The sequence below is a fragment of the Candoia aspera genome, chromosome 9 (genome assembly GCF_035149785.1).
Source record: "Candoia aspera isolate rCanAsp1 chromosome 9, rCanAsp1.hap2, whole genome shotgun sequence".
Classification (NCBI taxonomy): domain Eukaryota; kingdom Metazoa; phylum Chordata; class Lepidosauria; order Squamata; family Boidae; genus Candoia; species Candoia aspera.
The window spans coordinates 4,409,274-4,428,155 of record NC_086161.1 but is presented as its reverse complement, the minus strand read 5'-3'; the positions used below and the strand labels follow the sequence as shown (position 1 = coordinate 4,428,155).

The window sequence follows — 18,882 nt, the reverse complement described above, 5'->3', positions numbered from 1 at the left end:
TCTGGAAGAACCTCCTTGACTTCTTTCTGTCCTGTCAGCTTTCCAGCAGAATCTTGCTTGAGAACAAAATTTCCTCCTTTGTCTGGATTGTTTAATTGCCATTTCCCTCTGCCACTATTTATCTGTTACTCTTATTTAAAGCAATAAAGCAATTTGGGATTCAGCTAGTATGGCAGAGAGCATACACAATTAAGTTGTATTTCTCCATAAGGAGGCTCTTCTGCAGATCCCCCAGGCTCTTCCAACCATCCAATGGGTGTGAAATATGTCAACCTTAGATCCAACTGTCATCCTTCTAGATTTCTCATCCTTTCCTTGCTAACACTAACAGCCCATCTGCAAATATCTCTTCATTTGCTCATTAGTGTATATTCTTTCAGTACCATTTATTTTCTGTTTTGGTTCCTTGAGCTGTGATCAATTCAAGTGAAAAGAATTCTGAGGAGCAAGAAGGTAGCTGCCTAGAAAATTTGTCTAAATTCTTCTTCAAGTGGAGTGCCCAGAATTGGACCTAGGACTTCAGGAGGGGTCTGTCCAATGCATAATAAAGTGAAATTATTATTTCCCATGATTTAGAAATAAGTTTCTTTTGATAATGCCTAAAATGTTTTTGCCTCTTTTTGTAGCCATATCGTGCTGCTAACTCATATTTAGTAACTAAATATGTGAAAAGTTATTTTTCACATATTGATTACATCATGCTTTTAAAACTCTGGATGATCTTTAGGAGTTTAAAGGAACTGCTAGAAGGAAACAGTAGAAATACAACCAACATTGCAACCTACAGGGAACCAAATCATTATCTACTGAGATAGATTATGGAGGTCCTCTAACTAAAGAATAAAATTGGATAAACTCATGACAGTACTAAGAAGTGAAGAAACCTATTGTTGGTCAAGCAATTTCTCTGAAGAAACACATTAGGAAGAGTATTGATGGTTTTGAACTTTGGTGTTGGAGAAGACTCCTGAGAATACCATGGACAGCCAAGAAAACAAATGGATCATTGAACAAAGTAATGCAGAGTTCTCACTCAAGGCACAAATGACCTGGTTCAAATTATCCTACTTTGGACACCTTATGCGAAGACCTAGTTCTCTAGATAAGGCTCTAATGCTGGGGAAGGTGGATAGACTCAGTTACAGTGGCAATGGGTGCAGCATTGGAAGGCCTGAAAGACCAGGTTAGGGACAGAAAAAATCTATCCAAGTGGTTGCTAAGAGTTGACATTAACTTGATGGCACAAAATCAATCAATTTCTTCTGTCAACTAAAACAGGAGGGTCTTAGCAACCTAAGGATTTTGCAGTCCTTGTGCTGATATCTTAGCATGTAATGGTACCTATACTGGAAGATCACAAAGTGCTGGCTTACACATTCAGCTTTCACATTCACAAACTATAGTACTGTGAAAGTTTGGATGCATGAATGAAACATGCTATAGCATTGATCCCATCATAGTCAGACTTTCATATCAGAGTAGACATTTCTCAACAAAAACATATTCACTGTTCATCGTACACTTGATAAAGAGGAAAGAGCCATACCCTTTGATGCCCCTATTTAAGTAAATGTGTGCTAAAAAATAATATTTTCTTCTAAGTATGAGCGTGCTGTTAAAACGCTAATTTGAAAGCAAAGACAATTTAAACATAAATGTTCATCCACACAGGTCTCCAAGTTACCGGGTCCTCCAGGCCTATTTTTTTTTCTCCTAGGAAACCATTCTTGAAGAGCTCTTGAAGTTTTTAAAACTGCTATTTTATTGTCTCTCTGTGTATAAAAGAATGTCACACTTGGCCCCAAATTTAATATAGAGAATTACAAGTTGCACCATTCCAATGGTACAATCAGGATTTCTGACAGCGGAATAAACAGTTAATTACAAACATCTGTTTTAGCCCACATTTTAATTACCTAATCTAGCCATCTGTAATTTTCAGTGCTTTCCTTTGGTTTCCATTCTTGCTGTGTGATTCATGGGAGCCGCATTTGGAGCAAATAACTCCCTAACATTTTCTGTAGAAAAAGTCCCACCATCTCTCAGCAAGATTTCCGTGGCTTTCCCAAACCTCCCTGTAAACCCAGCCATCATATCTGATCACACACAGTCCTCTGTGGACATCCACGTCTCTTGAGATAGATGGCTAAACATGGAAACACTAGTGATGAACTATCTATGGCCACCAGCTACACCCCTGTGATCCTTAGAGCTTCTGGAAGCCAGCCTCACCTGCTGGCATCAGCTGCCACCCAGACATTTCATGGTGGGGAAAAGAACACTGCATTTTTCTTGCTAATGAGGGTGGGGGCCAGAGATCAAGCAGAGCCAGGAGGAGAAAATGGGAAGAAGCTCCCTGCTCCCAGACATCTTGCTCAAAATTTCAATTTTAACAATTCTTTGGGGACCACCTGAGATAGTTTAAACTGTTTTTGAAACAGCTCAACTGCAGTGGAATGTAATGGCATGTTACACCACAACAGATTTAACAATAATGCTCCAACCCAATTTTGAAATTGGAGATGAAGTCAAGATAGGGTGCTCAATTTTTTTCTCTGCAAGCTATTCATCTCCCCACTTCCAGAACTAATTCCCCCTAGATTTGTGCCTGATGCTAAGTATGGGTCCCCTAGGAGTGGAAACACTAGGGGACAATTTTGAGAAGAAGCCGGGTTTTGGAGAAAGGGATACGCAGCTTTCCCACTCCTTTACTTCTATAATCTTCTCTGCATATCCCCAAAGCTACTTTGGACTTTGGAAGTTAAAAAAAAAGTTCATCAAGATCACATTGCACATGTTTCTGTGTAATGCCTGGAAAGATCCAGGGAAGACTAGCAAATATAAGAAAAGTACTGAGTAGTAAAATCAACATTTTGCACAGGTAAAGTTTGAGCCCCATTAAAATGGGATAACAGTTGAAAAACAGAACAAAGCCTGTAAAATTGCCACCAGCAGAAGCTTGGGAACAGCAAGAGAGAGAAATCCTTTTTCACTCCAGCCTGTCACAGATCTCTGGCTTGATGAACAAGCTTTATTTATAATGCATTTCCACTACCATCGGAGGCATGTAAGCAATGGAGAGATTGTGCTAGGTATGCAGTGAGACTGGGCAGTGAATTAACTGCAGTGTTTCTCTGGATGGGAGGAGAAGAATGGGAAGACAGTGATGGAGGGAGACAGAGGACGATATGAGCTCAGCTGAAATCATGGCAGGTGGAAAATATGTAAGCAAACAGGAGAGTCCATCTGGTGTCAACTGCCCCTGATATTTTAGGGCAAAGAACACAGTGATGCAAGTCACATAATATACCCTCTTATGAGCACCCTGACCTTTCATGTGAACAGGAAAGAGAGAAGATTGAGTGCCTGCTTATGTATTCACATCTCCAGCCCTGCATAAGAGCCAACACTAACAGTGCATCTTTCTGCCTTTTCAGACAAGCCATGTCGGAGCAGCATCCCCAAATTCCCTTTTGTTCTGCTTTCTAGGGAAGACACATATCATTCCCTTCAGGGTGCACTGAAAGGCTTTAATGGGAAGACAGAGAAGTTCCCAGTCTGGTAATGTACTAATTAAAATGCAATTTAAGAGGAGGGAAGAGATACATTCTTCAAGGAAGGCGTATGCCTAAGCAGGATGACACCATGTTGCAAATGTAAAAACACAAAAGCTGGAGGACCACATTGTAACATGCTGCATGAGCATGAGAAGGTGAGAAGGCCATAGTCATCACCACTTTTGAGCAGACTTCCCAAACTTAGACAATCTCCAGATAAGTGGGATTTCCAGAATTCTCAGCAATGGCTATGAGGAGGAAGGAATCTTGGGGTTGAAGTCCGCACATCTGAAGGACACCCAGATTGAAGGCTGATGAAGGCAGCACTAATTGAGAAGTAGAATACATTATTTGCATGCAGAAGGTCTTGGGTTCAATCTGGAACCTCCTGCCTCAAAACCTGAAGAGCCACTGCTGGTAGGTTTAGACAGCCAGATTAAACAAGACTCCAGTTCTGTACGAGACAGTTTCGATGTTTCCATGAAAACAAGACTGGAGAGGATGAAAGTTTATGTACTGGCTTTCCACTAATCAAAACTTTTTATAACATAACGAAACAGAAGAACCTTGCTGTTTCAGTTCCTAAAGATCCATGTGGTCTACTATCCCACAGAGGCCAATCAGACACCTGTTGGAAACACCTAAGCATGACGTGAAGGCATGAAGTCAAAAGCATTGACAATCCAGACAAAAACCAGCATATCCCAAAAGAATTCCTAGCAGAATAATTAGAAGAACATATGCAGCTATTTGATTGGCCTATCAAGGCTCAACCAAATGATTATCTTAATCATTTATGGGACACTAGACTGCTTTAGGCTTGGAGCTCCACAAGAGAACTGCTACCACAGAAAAAGTCCTGCTCTTGAAATCTTCAGCTTGAAATCTAAAAAGAATGAGGAAGCACAGATCTTATTTTAACTACTATTATTTCATCTAATTTGAGCAATGTAGGCGGGGAAAGTTGAGAGGTACACAACATTCTAGACCTTCAAATTTTTCATTATTGAATCCCTTTTAAAAGTTGGCTCTTTCTTTTCTCCCACACAGGTAATCATTACATGGAGATGAGTGGGATGAGGTTGTGGGATGTGTTGGTTTACTTACTGCTGGTCCAGTAAAAGGAATATGGTCACAATTCTCTAACCATGACTGGTTGAGACTCTCAGCAAATTCCCGGAAGAAAGGGTGGGACTGGTTGAAGATAGAAAACCCCATGATGTTCACACGATCATCCAGAAGGCTGTCCAGTTGCTGGAGGGAAAATTCCTACAGGAAGCCAAAGATCAAAGCACAAAAAGCAGAATTAGCATGTTCTTCAACAGTCATAAGGAAATAATGAAGGGAGGGGATTTAAGGAACTGCAAGGACTGGTAAAAGCATAGGGAATGTCAAGAAGCTCCAAATCCCATTTATTTACAAACTCCTTCTGAAAAAAAAGAATTACGAAGCCCTCATCTGTTACAAACATGACCAGGAGGAAGTCATGTGTATCATCAAAACTGAGAAGGCCGTACCCTCTGTCTCTATAAATCTTAGAAGATGGACTCACTGGAGAGTCCAACCATCCTCTCCATAAAAAGGGCTCATCTTAACTTCACAAGCAGCATTGGGACTGACCTTCACAGATCAAAGGAGGCATTAAAACTTCAATTTCTATGAGCAGTTACAGCCATGAAATAAATTATGATCTGGGGTCAGGACAGAAATTTTACCCTTATAAATCAGAAATTTAATGTTATTTGTTTTGCTGTTTTTGCTATTACTCCAGCTTATAAGGAAGATGGAAAGGCAAGGAGTGCAACTTGTCCACAGTGAACAAACGTAAGTAAGGGGACTGAACGGTATTTTGGACCAAGTCACATTATCATTAGGCAGCACAAAAATTAGTGGCACATGATTGATGCATTTGAATGATACTGTTCTTCTGTCTCCCAGACAGGTTATTTATTCCCTCACAGCACACTGTCAACCTGTGGCGCAAGGGCAGATGGCTAATGAGAGCTGGGGCCTGAAGGGATTTCGTATGCAAAGAGTGTGAGAACAATTGTGCCAAACAAGCACTATCTGTCTTACCCCCTGGACAGATGCTGGAGGATCCAGAAAGAGTTCCATTCTGAGATAAAACAATGGTCTCTCAGGCCTAGCCAGGAATCTGAGTAGCCCTGTTGCAGAATAACACAACCCCAGGTAACAACCACACAAAATGTCACCAAATGAACAATGAATGTGAAAAGATGGTATCCTGAGAAACCACCAACACACAGGAAAGCAAAACACAGGAATCGAACAGACTCCATGGCACTGTAAATTGTGCATTGAGGAGACTTCAGTAAGGAGTTTTAATGCAAGGATCAAGGGTAAGGTATACAGTAGAATCTTGGCAATTGTGGTAGGAACCTCCAGCCTCTTTTACTAGTGAGTTCACTAAAATGGAGTTTCTTTTATTGCTTTGAATCATTTATTGCTTATTTTTGCAGCCCAGACAGAGCTGTGATTTATGAGGTAAGCTATTAACAACTCCCCTTCCATCTGTTGGTTGTATATCTCTAGAGTTCCTCCAGTGCCTTTCTCAACTTGCTCACCATCTCTCATATCTCCTTCCTAGGTCTGGAGAAGAAAGGAAATAGACTCCAGAGCAGGGCTTCTCAACCAGGGTTCTGTGGCACCCTCGGGTTCTGTGAGAGGTCACTAGGGGTTCCCTGGGAGACCACGATTTATTTTAAAAAAATATTTCAAATTCGGGCCACTTCACGTTAAAGAGGTCAGTTTCATTCTTTATTTTTAGTTTAAGAGCACGGTTCATGCACATATACAGGCCTACCCATGAAACAAATATAATGATTTTAGAACTTCTGGCCTATATCTGAGACTGAATGTGCAAGGGTTCCCCAAGGCCTGAGAAATATTTCAAGGGTTCCTCCAGGGTCAAAAGGTTGAGAAAGGCTGCTCCAGAGGCTGGCTTGTCTTCTGGGGGACAATTCAGCATTAATCCACTAGTTTGAGGACTACACAAGTCCTCCTGAGTACTTAGTACATGGGGAAAATCTAGGTGCAGAGCATCCATGAGAGGTTGGAAAAGCCTAGATGAAAGGAACAAGGCAAAAGAAGTTGGAGGCCACTTGTAACATCCCAGGGCAGGGGTGCTGAATTTAAGAACTCTCCTCAACAGGACACAATCTGTGTTATCAAATGCAGGTGGCCTTTGACATTAGTCATCTGCATCTGCTAATTACATATCTTAAAAAGCACAGGAACAATTCGCTCTTCTTGGGTTACCTACACTAACAACAGCACCCTTTTCACTGACAGGCATCACTTCCTGGCTGCAGAATCCTCTCTTCTTTATGAGATGTTTACCACAGTTTTATTAACCCAGGTCACTCATCTAGCCAAGAGACAGTGAAAACGCATCCTCTTCCTTGGAGAAACAGAGGTAAGATGGAAGATCACAAGCTTTTACACAGCTTGATTTCTTGTGAGACCAAAATCGCTCTTTCCACCTTTCTGCTCACATGTGCAACTCCCTTTATCAATTACTGCAAGAGCTTTATTGGATTTTGAGATTTGCAGCTGATTAATATCCTTCTAATCATTCCGTAAGTGCTGCTTTATGAGAATTTTATGATCTGATGAGGGGGCAGATCCAGAATGAAGACAGCAGAGAGAATTCTGATGCTGCTGTAGTGGTGCTATCGAAATCTGTGTTGCCCTCAGCGCTTCCCTCTATTTTTGCTTTAGTTTCCTTCATCATTCGCAGCAGATTTTTAAAGGATGTTCGGAGAAGCAGAGAGGATTAACAGTATCTCAGCTCTGGAATTCCACTCCACCATTTACTCTCCCCAACATTTTCTGTTTCCTCCTCCAGCAAAAGCAATGCTTAATTTCAATTAAAAAGAGCTCGAAACAAAATCACTTAACCCTCCCTTCTCCATCCACAATGGAGTGGTAGAATCTAAGCAGAGGACAATATACAGTATTGTCCATAGTTGATGATCCTCAACATCCATCTAAGTTTGTGAAAAAGGATATACTTTCAAATATGCATTGGGACCCTTCTAATTGAGACATGGCACCATTCCCATCGAGCCTCGTAGGAAGACGTCTTTTTCGGAAAATATGTATTCTTCTCTTTCAGAATCCAATGGCCTTTAGTCTCTATAAAAGTTAATCTGCTAAGTCAATTTATCATTCTTAAGCTGCCTGAAAAAACATTTCCATTCGTTCACTAAATTGTACTAGATTACATTAAGTGCTTTATGACTTGAAAAAAAAAGGGGGGTTGGTTCACTTGTAACATATTAACTGTGTCAATAATTGCAGAATAAACTGCATGCAAAAATCAATTTCCTCTTCAAAAAGGAAGTTGCCTTGACAATTAGATATGGATTTTTTAAAAAAAAATTCTGGAAGTTTATGCATTAGTGTATGCATACTTTTTTTTCAATTGCTCCTGGCCTGGACAGTTTTCATCACAAAGGTTCCAGAAACACATTTAGATCTTTTTGCCCAGCTTTGTCCCATGTAAGCATTACAAGTTTGGCTGCATTGCATGACAGGTAAGCAACCTGGCACCAGTGCCCACTAAACTAATAGGAGGGTGGAATTTGAAAAGAAAACAAGTTCATCCCTACTTGGGAGTGGATTACTGGTATCTCCAGCTGGGTACATTCTAAGGTTGTGCCCTGATGCATGGAAGCAATTCATCAAGATTAGGTCAGATGGAGACTGGAGGAAGAATGTTAGTAGTCAATTGCCATGCAGCAAGTCACATTAGACGCAACAACCTAGCAAACCAATGAAAGGTTAAGATAATGTGGGAAAGAATGTATAATAGATGCTGCTGGCAAAGGATAATGGAATAAGCTGTACAGGTCTCTATTGGAAGATTCCATTGTCCAGAACGTCCACCTCTGCTATGGAGCTGCCTCCCCCAATACTCCAGGTTGAGTGTCCAACTCAACTGTGGAAAAATGCAAGTTGATATGAGTAAGAAAGAAACTCAAAATAACCCCACCTTGATTCTGCAGGGTATAAGAGGGGCAGAGCAAAACTCTGGCAGGCTTTCAAGATTCTCTCATTACACCTGACAATAATAGAGTTTTAGTCATTCTTGTAGTGACTGTTTCCTGACCTGGCCTACCATGGACTGACAGAGCACGAGAAGCATTGAGTGAGCAATATTTTATGCAATTTCTTCTCTGTTAGAATGGTGACTTCTAAAAGAATTTTTTTTTTCTTATGAAGCAGTAGTTTAGAATAATATTTCTGTAGTTCTTCGAGGCCCAAGACTGAAAGGTAGCAACTTGAGATTAGCAGATGACCCTATGATTTAAAATTCTCACCCTGAGGCTTGGGAACAAAAGGTGAATACCTGGCAATTCCCAGTATACCTTCCCTCTTGTCCTCCAGAATATTCTCTTCCTTCTTTTCTTTTGATACAAAGCAAAGATTGCACCAGGATTTCATTAACAGCTAATCAGGGTGCCCACAGACAGCCAGGTTAATAAACTTAACCAGGTTGTTATGGTAAATATATGGATTTCTTGAATGTTGCTTTCAAGGTTCAAGACACAGTACAAGAAGATACATGGGGGACTCATTCCTACAGCTATGATCAAGACCGAGCCTCCAGAGTTCTGATCCAAGGATCATGGCATCCCAAAACAAAAGATCAGCCTATCCTGTTGGGCTCAATACCAAGTACAGTCTAAGAGGGAAAGAACTACAAAAGAGAACTGCAGTAACAGGAAATGGCCTAAGATAAATGGGGAATCTGTTTGAAGATGAATAGATTATTATATGTATATTTAAAAGGGAGGATATTAACGTATTCTCCCTTTGTAGATATATGGAGAAAGCAAATTACAGAGATAAAGTGATAAAGCTATCCTAGAGGTGGAAAGGCAGAGTTTTAGAGAGCTGAGTGACTATTAATCTTCATTATTGCCTATGAAAATCCAGTCCAGTTATGCTCATTTCCTTCTGAGCTTTTCTCTGATTTGGCCTCAGCTCTCAAGAAATTCATCACAGGGTTACACTTGGGAAAAGTAGAGGCAGACCATTATATGAAAAGCAGCTGGGATTGTGCATCTCTCTAGAGCAGGGTTTCTCAGCCTTAGCAACTTTAAGATGTATGGACTTCAACTCCCAGAATTCCCCAGCCAGCCAATTATCCCACTTCTTTCCTCTTTGGTCAGGCCCTACCATGATTCCAGTTTCCATTTCTGGGCACCCCATTTCACTAAGGGTTTAGAGGAACTGGAACAGGTTCAGCGAAGATCAATGAGGAAGATCAGGGGACTATCAACTAGACCTATGAAAAGAGACTGAAGAAGCTGGTCATCTTTAGCCTTGAGAAAAGATGTCTGAGGGGAGAATAAAATAGCATCTGAAAGGATGTCTTTCCCTTGGAGGAAAAGCTGGCCAAATATTTGCAGAAAGTACTCACCATATTTCACAAGTGACCTGGAAATGAACTGTGTTTTGCAAATGCTGCAGGGCACCTTTCCCCAGTCACTGGGAGCACTGTCAGACAAATAATTGACGGCTCCAATCCAGGCTGTCCATTTGAGTAGTTTAGTTCAATGGACTGTGTGGACCCAGAAAATTGGTTAATTCAGTAACCAAGTTAAAAAAGTCATCTGAATAAAACTACTGTCTTGATTACATCTATGTGTGGCCATGGGGGTTCAAGGGCTGCAGGAACCCAACTTCAAATCCATCCTTGGCCATGGAAACTCACTGGTCATCTTGGGCCATTTCTCTCTCCTCCCAACAGACCTCACAGGGAAATTGTGGGGGAAAAAAGGGAGGAGTGCTATACATGCCACACTAAGTTCCAGGAAAAAAGCAGGATAGAAATCTATCAAATAAATATTCATCTGGGTTCCATGACAGCTCTGATCTTGCAGCTCTGATCTTTCCTATTCTCCACTAGAAATGCTTGTTTTCGTTCTCTGAGTTTTTCTCTCCATTGAACTGTCTAATTAGGAGGATTTAAAGTCAGGATGAGTCACCAATCTTGACGGAAGCCAGCCAGCTAGCCTTGCATCTTCCCTAAAACCCACAACAATGCAACCATGAAGCCTAATTGCCATCAAGTGCAGGGAGGGGAGCTGGGAAGCAGGAGAAAGTTCTGTCTCTGACTCTTCTTTTTCAAATGCAAACAGCTGACCTTCAAAGCATCTCCCAGGGGGCTAGTACTGGCCTCCTGACCCCTTTTATGACTGAGACCTTCCTATGTCTCCTATTATCTTAATATTCTTAATTTGGAAATTTATAATAGTGCCTCTCCTTTCAACAGCCAACTTCCCCCTCCCCTTCGAGCACCCCTGCCCCCCCAAAACTATTTGATTTAGATGAGCCTTCCGCTTGCTATCCCAAAGAACCTGTCAACTTGATTTTATGTCTTATTTCCCCCACGCCCCAGTTAGAACTTGATTGGGATCATTAGTGACTTGATAATCCCTCTAGATTTATTAGCTTAAATGGCTCCACTCCCATCTCTTATCCACATTTAAATATTACTAATTTCCTTAAATCTCTCTTCCATCTGCCCACGTTTCCATCCAGCTACTCTTTCCTTCTTAATTAACCCCGTCAAGACTTCACTGGAGTGAGAATTAGATTATTTCGATAAACTAATCAATACACAAGGGTAAGAACATTAACACCATTTGGTATACGACCAGCCTCTACCTTCAGCCTCTACTTTAGAACAGTCCTTGAAATAACATTAGACTTCTAACCAAGGGTCTACCGTTTGATCCAGTGAAGCTAGTAGTGGGCATTATTAAGTCCACTCCCAAGCTGCTGTTGATGATCCATGTCCTGGAAGAAAACAGCCTTGGAGTCACTGTGACAAAGCTCTCCCTCCTTGCAACACAACAAATTAGAAGTAATTTGCTTGGAGCCTACAATTTGATTTGTAGGGGGAAAAAATGCATGGAACTAAGATGTTCTCTTCTTCTGTGACCCAGCGGAATAACTTGGGTAGTCAACAGAAGCTTACCTGAATCACTGCCAGGTACTAACACGATGCTCTGTCAGCCCTCCCTGGTTATAAAATTACAGAATGGACTCACAGAAATGGCACGTTCTGAAATCTCCCCATTCCAGCCATGCCTCTCTCACTTGCCATTTTTATTATTGAGGCATACATAGGGCATGTGATAGTTTAGATACATAATATGCACCATCATTTGGGGCAAATGTACGAGGAAGACCATAGCAAAATGAAGGCCTCCCTGTTGTTCAGTTAGAAACCTCAGATCTCTTGGAAGCAACATGTGTGCAGCTAAACAAAAAACTGGGAAAGGATTCATCTGCAGTCCAACGACATACAAAGTTGTGGGTCTGAATCTAGTTGATCCTGAAAGACCCAGAAAGCTCAGAGTTAAAAGTCTGTAGCGGCGTTTTTCAACTTTGGGAACTTTAAGATGAGTGGACTTCAACTCCCAGAATTCTAGATGAGCTGGCTGGGGAATTCTGGGAGTTGAAGTCCACACATCTTAAAGTTGCTGAGGTTGAAAAACACTGGTCTAGGATAATGCCCCAATTCCCAATGTATTAACTTTAGTTAAGCCCAAAAGACAGGAGGCAATTGTGAAAAAGCTGTCCAGGAACCGAGACGCCCAAACATTACCAGGATTCAATCCAAACTGGTCCCTTTGGAGGGAAAAAGCAGATATTTTTGTGATCTTCTGAACTGTTGTTAGCCCTGCACCATCTCCTTGTTCTTATTTGGTATGTTTTCCCTGATTGGCTTCCGAGCATCCATGCCCATCCACCAGGCCCGCAACCAGGGTCTGTGTCACCCGGGGCAAACATGGATTCCATGCCCATTTTGGCGCCCCCCCCGCACTCATTTTGGTGCCCCCCTAGTGCAGCGCCCAGGGCACATGCCCCACTTGCCCCCCTAGTTGCGGCCCTGCCATCCACTCCTATCCCCTAAGTTCAGATTCCTACTGCTTCCCACTTGCTTCCATCTGTTTCTGCTGCTGCCCCACCCAAATAACAGCATGCTCCCTGCTCCTTTTGGCATGCACGCACATACCCGCTCAAACACATACATACACACACGCGCACGCACACACAGAGCACATAAATATTCATTGAAATTATAGAAACTGAGCACCACTGAGGTTAGAAGGCAATTCTTATTAATCACCTCATCGGTCCCCTTGCATCCAAAGCAACAGAGATTTCATTATCTCTAAACCCGTATTAGTAAAAAAGGTGCCGGATCTCATCTGTGTGATTTCAGGAGATGGCTGTTCTCTGCTTTCTCCCACCCCTCCGACTCTCTTAGTTCATCTAAATGGAATAAGGAATATGCCTAATGGTTACTCAGGTCTTTTTGTTACTGCAGCCATCAGACTATCATTTCATGTTTTACCCCAGTGCATTGCTGGGAGGGGGCAAGAGAATAATGAGGACTCTTCTATTGTCCCAGACTGAAACGAGCAATCCAGAATCCACCAAGCAGAGGCTGTTTGCTAAAGCATCACAGCCATTTGCCTTGCTCATCCTGCATCTCATATTTGATCAGGGACCTGCAAGGTTCCAAGCTTCAGCCAACTTGGAATCCCAGCAAAACAGAGAACCTGGGATGCAGACCAATAGAATGCTCAACCCAGAGGCAACATTAGATGGAATGCAGTCAGTGGTGACAATTGTCTTCTTCTGTCTTCCAAAATTAGTCCCGAATACAGTGCTAGACATGGTGTAACTTCATAGCCCAGGGACATTCTGATCTAAGAATATGGTGGGCTACTGAGTGCCCCACTTCAAGCAGCACCAAGCTTTTTGTTTTTTGTTTTTAAGGGGAATAGTAAAAGAAAGGAAAATCTTTCAGCAACTTTGAGTTGAAGGAAGACAACCCCATCCCAGAACATGCTTCACGTTACAGGTCACCTAAACATTCCTAAATTCCCCTTCTCTCACTTTCCTGATGGCAAGTGATCCGATGGAAATGGGAAGGAACAATCGCACATGGATGGGATTAGCTGTTCCCAATGAACGAGAAGTCTTCATGCACTCAGGAAGGATTTTGTGCTTGCAATAGGAAGGAAAGTCTTATTCTATGTCTTTGAGGTACAGCATATAATACTGCCAAGGAAGGGTTTTTAGAGAAGCGTTTTCAGAGCATTGCAGAGCTACTGAGAAATGATCACAAGAAAGTCACAACTGAGCAGCTGAGGAAGATTTGTCAGTGGCAGGAGGAAACTCTCAGCAAAAAATATTTCCAGAGGAGAAATTTCACTCCACACTTTCCCAAATCTGGATGTAAATTATGGCATAAAAGATTGGACATCCATTTTAAAGACATCAGAAATAAAACTGTACTATTCTCTCCATCCGCCACCTTCTCCATCACAAAAGAAATTAGTCCCTTCATAACAGGGAAGCCAAATGCATCACTGACTTCTAAACATGCTGGAAAGCAGATGGTTTTGTCAAGGTAAAAATAAAAATGCCTTTTTTGTTCTTTTTTTGAAGTCACAACAAGAAGAAGAGTTGTTACAAATTAAGGAAGGAGGTAAGTTTGCCATTTTTTAAGGACAAGTCACACACACACACACACGCATTATGTATCTGCCAACATTTTGCAGTCATTTTTTTTTGTATCAATGACTCTGTCCCAATGGATAATCCTATCGAGTTTTAAATTGACATGAAGCCACTCTTGGTTTTAACCACAGTTTTTAGAACAAGCCACAGTGACCAGGCTGTCAGCTAACTTTAAATGATATAACCACCATTCATGCCACACACTAACTAAAACCCAAAATCACATTATGGCTTAACATGATATGTGAACTCAACCAAAATTTAAAACAGACAATGGCCTAATGTGGAGTGCGAATTCAGCTACGGTAGGTACAAGCTCTTTTGGGCTGTAAGCTGAAGAGAAATTAAGCTGAGAGCAAGAATCAGCCTGGGACGCGGTGGCGCTGTGGGTTAAACCACTGAGCTGTCGATCGGAAGGTCGGCGGTTCGAAACCGCGCGGCGGGGTGAGCTCCCGTTGCTCGTCCCAGCTCCTGCACACCAAGCAGTTCGAAAACATGCAAATGTGAGTAGATCAATAGGTACCGCTTCGGCGGGAAGGTAACGGCGTTCCGTGAGTCGTGCTGGCCACATGACCCGGAAGTGTCTATGACAACGCCGGCTCCAAGGCTTAGAAATGGAGATGAGCACCGCCCCCTAGAGTCGGACACGACTGGACTTTACGTCAAGGGAAACCTTTACCTTTACCTTAAGAATCAGCCTGAGAGCCTAACCCTTTGGTGATTTCTCATGTTCAGGTGAACAGGGCCAGACAAACCACTGCAGCTAAGGGAAGGGGAGAGAAGCTGCTCCCTCACTTTAGCTAAGGAAAGGCACAATCACAATGGCTGGATTTACAGAACAGACTAGGTTAGACTATAATGGGGTTAGAGGGTGTTAACATGACCTATTATAGGAGCTGAATTGTATGCACCCAGCCAGTGGGTCCTGTATACCAAATCACCCTTGGAATGGAAGCTACATGCATGTTGGTCCATTGAGCTAAAAGACCTTTTCTAGAAACTGTGAATCTCACAGGCCCTGGATGAAGGCTATTACCTTCTCCTGTTATCTTCCTCTGGCATCCAGCAGTCTAGAAGGAGACCGCTTGTGAACAAGCATCTTTTCTCACTTGTTTGTTGGCTCACAAGAATTTATTTCCACTCTACTCTCAGCACCTGACGGGGTTTACCAGTTAAAATAAAATTCACGCAACTAACATCAGCAGAGTAATACGAAGATGGCAACCAACAGTCAGATAACTCAAGATGGATCCCTGGACATCCACCCAAACAGGCCCATTTTAACGGCTCGGCCAAGAACCAAAAAGGAGGGTGTGGGGTGCCCCCATGGGAGTCAGGTTGCTAGAAAAGGGCTCAGCTTCAAAGGCCACTTAGTAAATCTTCACCCACCTTTCTTAAAGGGAGAGACATGGCTTTGCTCATATTTGCACCTCAACACAAGCCAGCAACGACAAAATCCTCCGGCCAAAACGGTTTACAAAAATAGAACGCAAAAACCGTAACAAAATTCTGCTCCGGGGTGACATATTTTATGGCAACTCCCCCCACTTTGGGGGGACGGGTTAACTCCAAATGCAAGGCACCTTCCATGTGGTACCCCCCTTTCTCTATCAGCCAGTTCCATTGCTTGGGAGAGCCAGACACTCCTCACATCTAGAGCAGGCCAGTTTTGATCCGTCAGATGCTTTAGAGGGGAACAGGAGAAAAAAAAATGCTTACCAGATTAGTGAAGATGTATGTATAATAGGCTGACACCATTCCCAGTTCAGCTGCCTGTAACGCAGAGGAGATGAGAATTCAAAGAGAGGTAAGTCACAATCTGTAAGATCGCTTCTGCACTGCTCGATGCATTCTAATCTGAAGCTAACTCAGGTCTCTAGTCCAGACAGAAAGGCAGGGGGGTTGCCTTTGTTTTTCCTTTGAATGCCACTATTTTCAATGAGATATACCCCTTAGAAAAGGTCTGCAGAATACTAGGATATGGCTTAATGACCAACTCTGCTGCGGGCTCCTGTCTCCGATGGAGGTTCTTCCCTGCTGGGGGAATCTCTTCAAACAGTATCAGAACCAAGAAGATCTCTACTTGCATGGAAAGTGTTTGAAGGTGATTGGGAAGTTAGCTGTCAGTATTTAATTAATTTTTTCCCCTGTGGGTAGAAAGGTTCTCCACTTCTTCCTCTATAGATTTTATCCCTGTTTCCTAAGCACTCAGTTGGAAAAAAGAGACTCATGAAGTTAGGAAGGATGAAAAATGATAGGGACCCCCTCCCAAGTCCTTCAAATACCGCTTTCTAATTTTGCAACCACTTGCTTCTCTTGGGATTTTGACAGGATTGCCGGTTTTGAACTCTGAGAATCCATAGAAACTGTCCTCAAGCAAATGACTGATTTTAATTGGGGGCATCTGTTTCTCTCTTTAGCTGTTTGTTACCTGGATGACTTTTTTTTAAAGTTCCTGCACTACCGCAGGCAACTGCTTCAAATGCGCTGCACTTAAAAACAAATTTGCAAATGCAAATGAAGACTGCCTTCCCCCCCCCCCCACACACACACATTTGGAGTGTGGTGGCAATTCTGAACATAATTGTAGTTCATTTCAGTTCAACAGCTTCACACTTTGCAGAGGAGGGAAAGTGGGGAGGGAGGGAGGACGCAGGAGAATTGTTCTGCTCACTAAGACTGACCTGGCTACAAACATCCGGAGGGATGTCTGCAAAGTGTAGTTTGAAAAAAAAAAGTCAAAATGAGGGCCACGACGGTGCGATGGAAGCCCGGCTTGATTTTCATGTGTATTGCATGTGTTTTGATTGCACCATCCTCACCACCATTCTTAACTTTTTTAACATACCCTGTCTGTCCCCATTGGGTCTCTCTCCTGCAGTTCCCAGGAAGAACATGTGCAGATTTCCAGGCTAGACAATAATAATATGCTCTGCATGGGGCCTCCCTCTGAAACCTATTAGTTTTATCTGGCAGCTGCTTGGCTTTTGAAAGGAACCAAGACAGAACGTGGATCAGGCACTAACCACTCTAGCTACTAATATCCTTGCAGGCTCAACTCCAAGTGCTGGTCTTTACCTGATACTCTAAATAGCCTAGGGCTAGATTATGAAAACTAGATTGCTTCCCTTGGTTCCTGGGATTGCAGATGTAATGCTTTTACCTTGGCCCTGTTATGCCATAAAAGGGGCCACATCTCTGTTGCTTAATTGTACGTCAAATTACCTTTCCATTCTTGTTGTGCATCTCTAGGCTGGAAGAAAATGCTTCTAAGGAAAAGACAAAATCTCTTCACCTGTTTTTAGGCAAGTCACAGACGAAGCATCATGAGCCTGCTTGTTACCAAGGAGCTCACTTGCCTCATCTTTCGAGGCTTGCCTTATGCCTGTTGACTTTGAGTAATCCAGAGCCGTGCTGGGAAAACACACTTTATTCCTGGCACATTTTGTCTAAGAGTCATGCCCTGTTTGCACAGGACACCCACTGAAATGTAGAGCCAAAATGCAGGGGGTGAAAACAAGGGGACACCCAGAAATGCATGAACAGATTCCCAGACAGCCAACCTGCTCTCTTGTTCCACATGTTGCTTCCTTTCCTCTCCACTGCCCCCTTTTGTGCCTGTTTTTTAGCTTGGGATGGGCAGGCACATCTGTTCTTCCTGCGTCTAGCTTCGGAGTCAGGTCCTTTGGATTCCAAGGGCAGGTAATCAAAGAAAAGCCACCAATTATTTTCCCCGGCTTTCTTTATGCAAGCATGCTGGCAGGTGGAAGCCAGGATGGGTCCGTCAGAGAGAGAGGCATCCGTGCATCTCTGAACTATATGGGAGAGGGTATGAATTGAGAAGCAGTGGCAGAAGCCTTGTTTGAGGTTGGCAGGGCTGTCAAGCAGAGTTCAAATGGAGCACCATAAATCAAAGAGAGTCCCCCAATGTCACAAGTGAAGAGCATGGGGAAGGAGCTGCAGGTCACAGAAGCAATGTCCTGCAGTACGTCCCAAGTTGAAATGTGGCAGTCTGATTGGCAGAACACCAGAAGAGGAGAATGGAAGCAAGACCATGCTGAAGACAGAGAAACTTCACAGTGCGTATGCTCTACTTGCTCCGACTCTGACTGGAGCTTAAGAAGGCCTTCCTACTCAACTGAAATTAGCCAATCTGCACCTCCTGAACCTGTATATGAACTGGAACCCAGTTCCAGGCTGACATAGTAAGAAAAACTGCTAGCTCTGTGTAGGTACGCAGAAACATTGGAGATGGGACAAGCATTCCAGATAGGAGGAGAGATGAGAAGAATGCTATCATTTGAGCTGGTCCAATAGCTCAATGGTGAAGCATCTGTTTTGCATGTTGATAATCCTTGGCAGCACCATCTTCTGGTGGCCCAAGACAACCGCCATTCAGGGGGTATAAGAGTGCATTATGCTGGGAAACAATCTGGGCCAGTAGAAGACTCCTAAATTCTTGTGGTCCAACTCAACGATAAAGGCCAAAGACCTAGTGGTTTGTGCAGTATGCTAAACTTGGATAATGTTAACTTCAGTTACATTTTTTCATGAGCTGAGGGATTGGGTGAACCTACTACAGCTCATTTGGTCAGTTTATGATTCAACTAAGTGTCCGTGTCCAGGAACCGAGCGATGTACACTTCATCAACCAAGATAAGTGTGTTCTGCAACTGCGCCACAAAGCTATGACAAGAAAGTGCCACAGTGGGCATGAATAGGCTGGAAGAAGAATTAATCAGAAGAGCTG

The 18,882-nt window shown here is 42.7% G+C and overlaps 1 protein-coding gene across 1 annotated transcript in view; it reads right to left on the bottom strand.

Moving 5' to 3' along the window:
- The window catches only part of GRIK4 (glutamate ionotropic receptor kainate type subunit 4), a 202,122-nt gene that overhangs the window by 73,289 nt on the left and 109,951 nt on the right, over positions 1–18,882 (bottom strand). Inside the window, exons 6-7 of the mRNA XM_063311199.1 lie at positions 15,852–15,905; positions 4,665–4,826 (exon numbers count right to left, since the gene is read on the bottom strand). Of these exons, the coding sequence (XP_063167269.1) occupies positions 4,665–4,826; positions 15,852–15,905 (216 nt within the window). The remainder of the gene's footprint in view (positions 1–4,664; positions 4,827–15,851; positions 15,906–18,882) is intronic.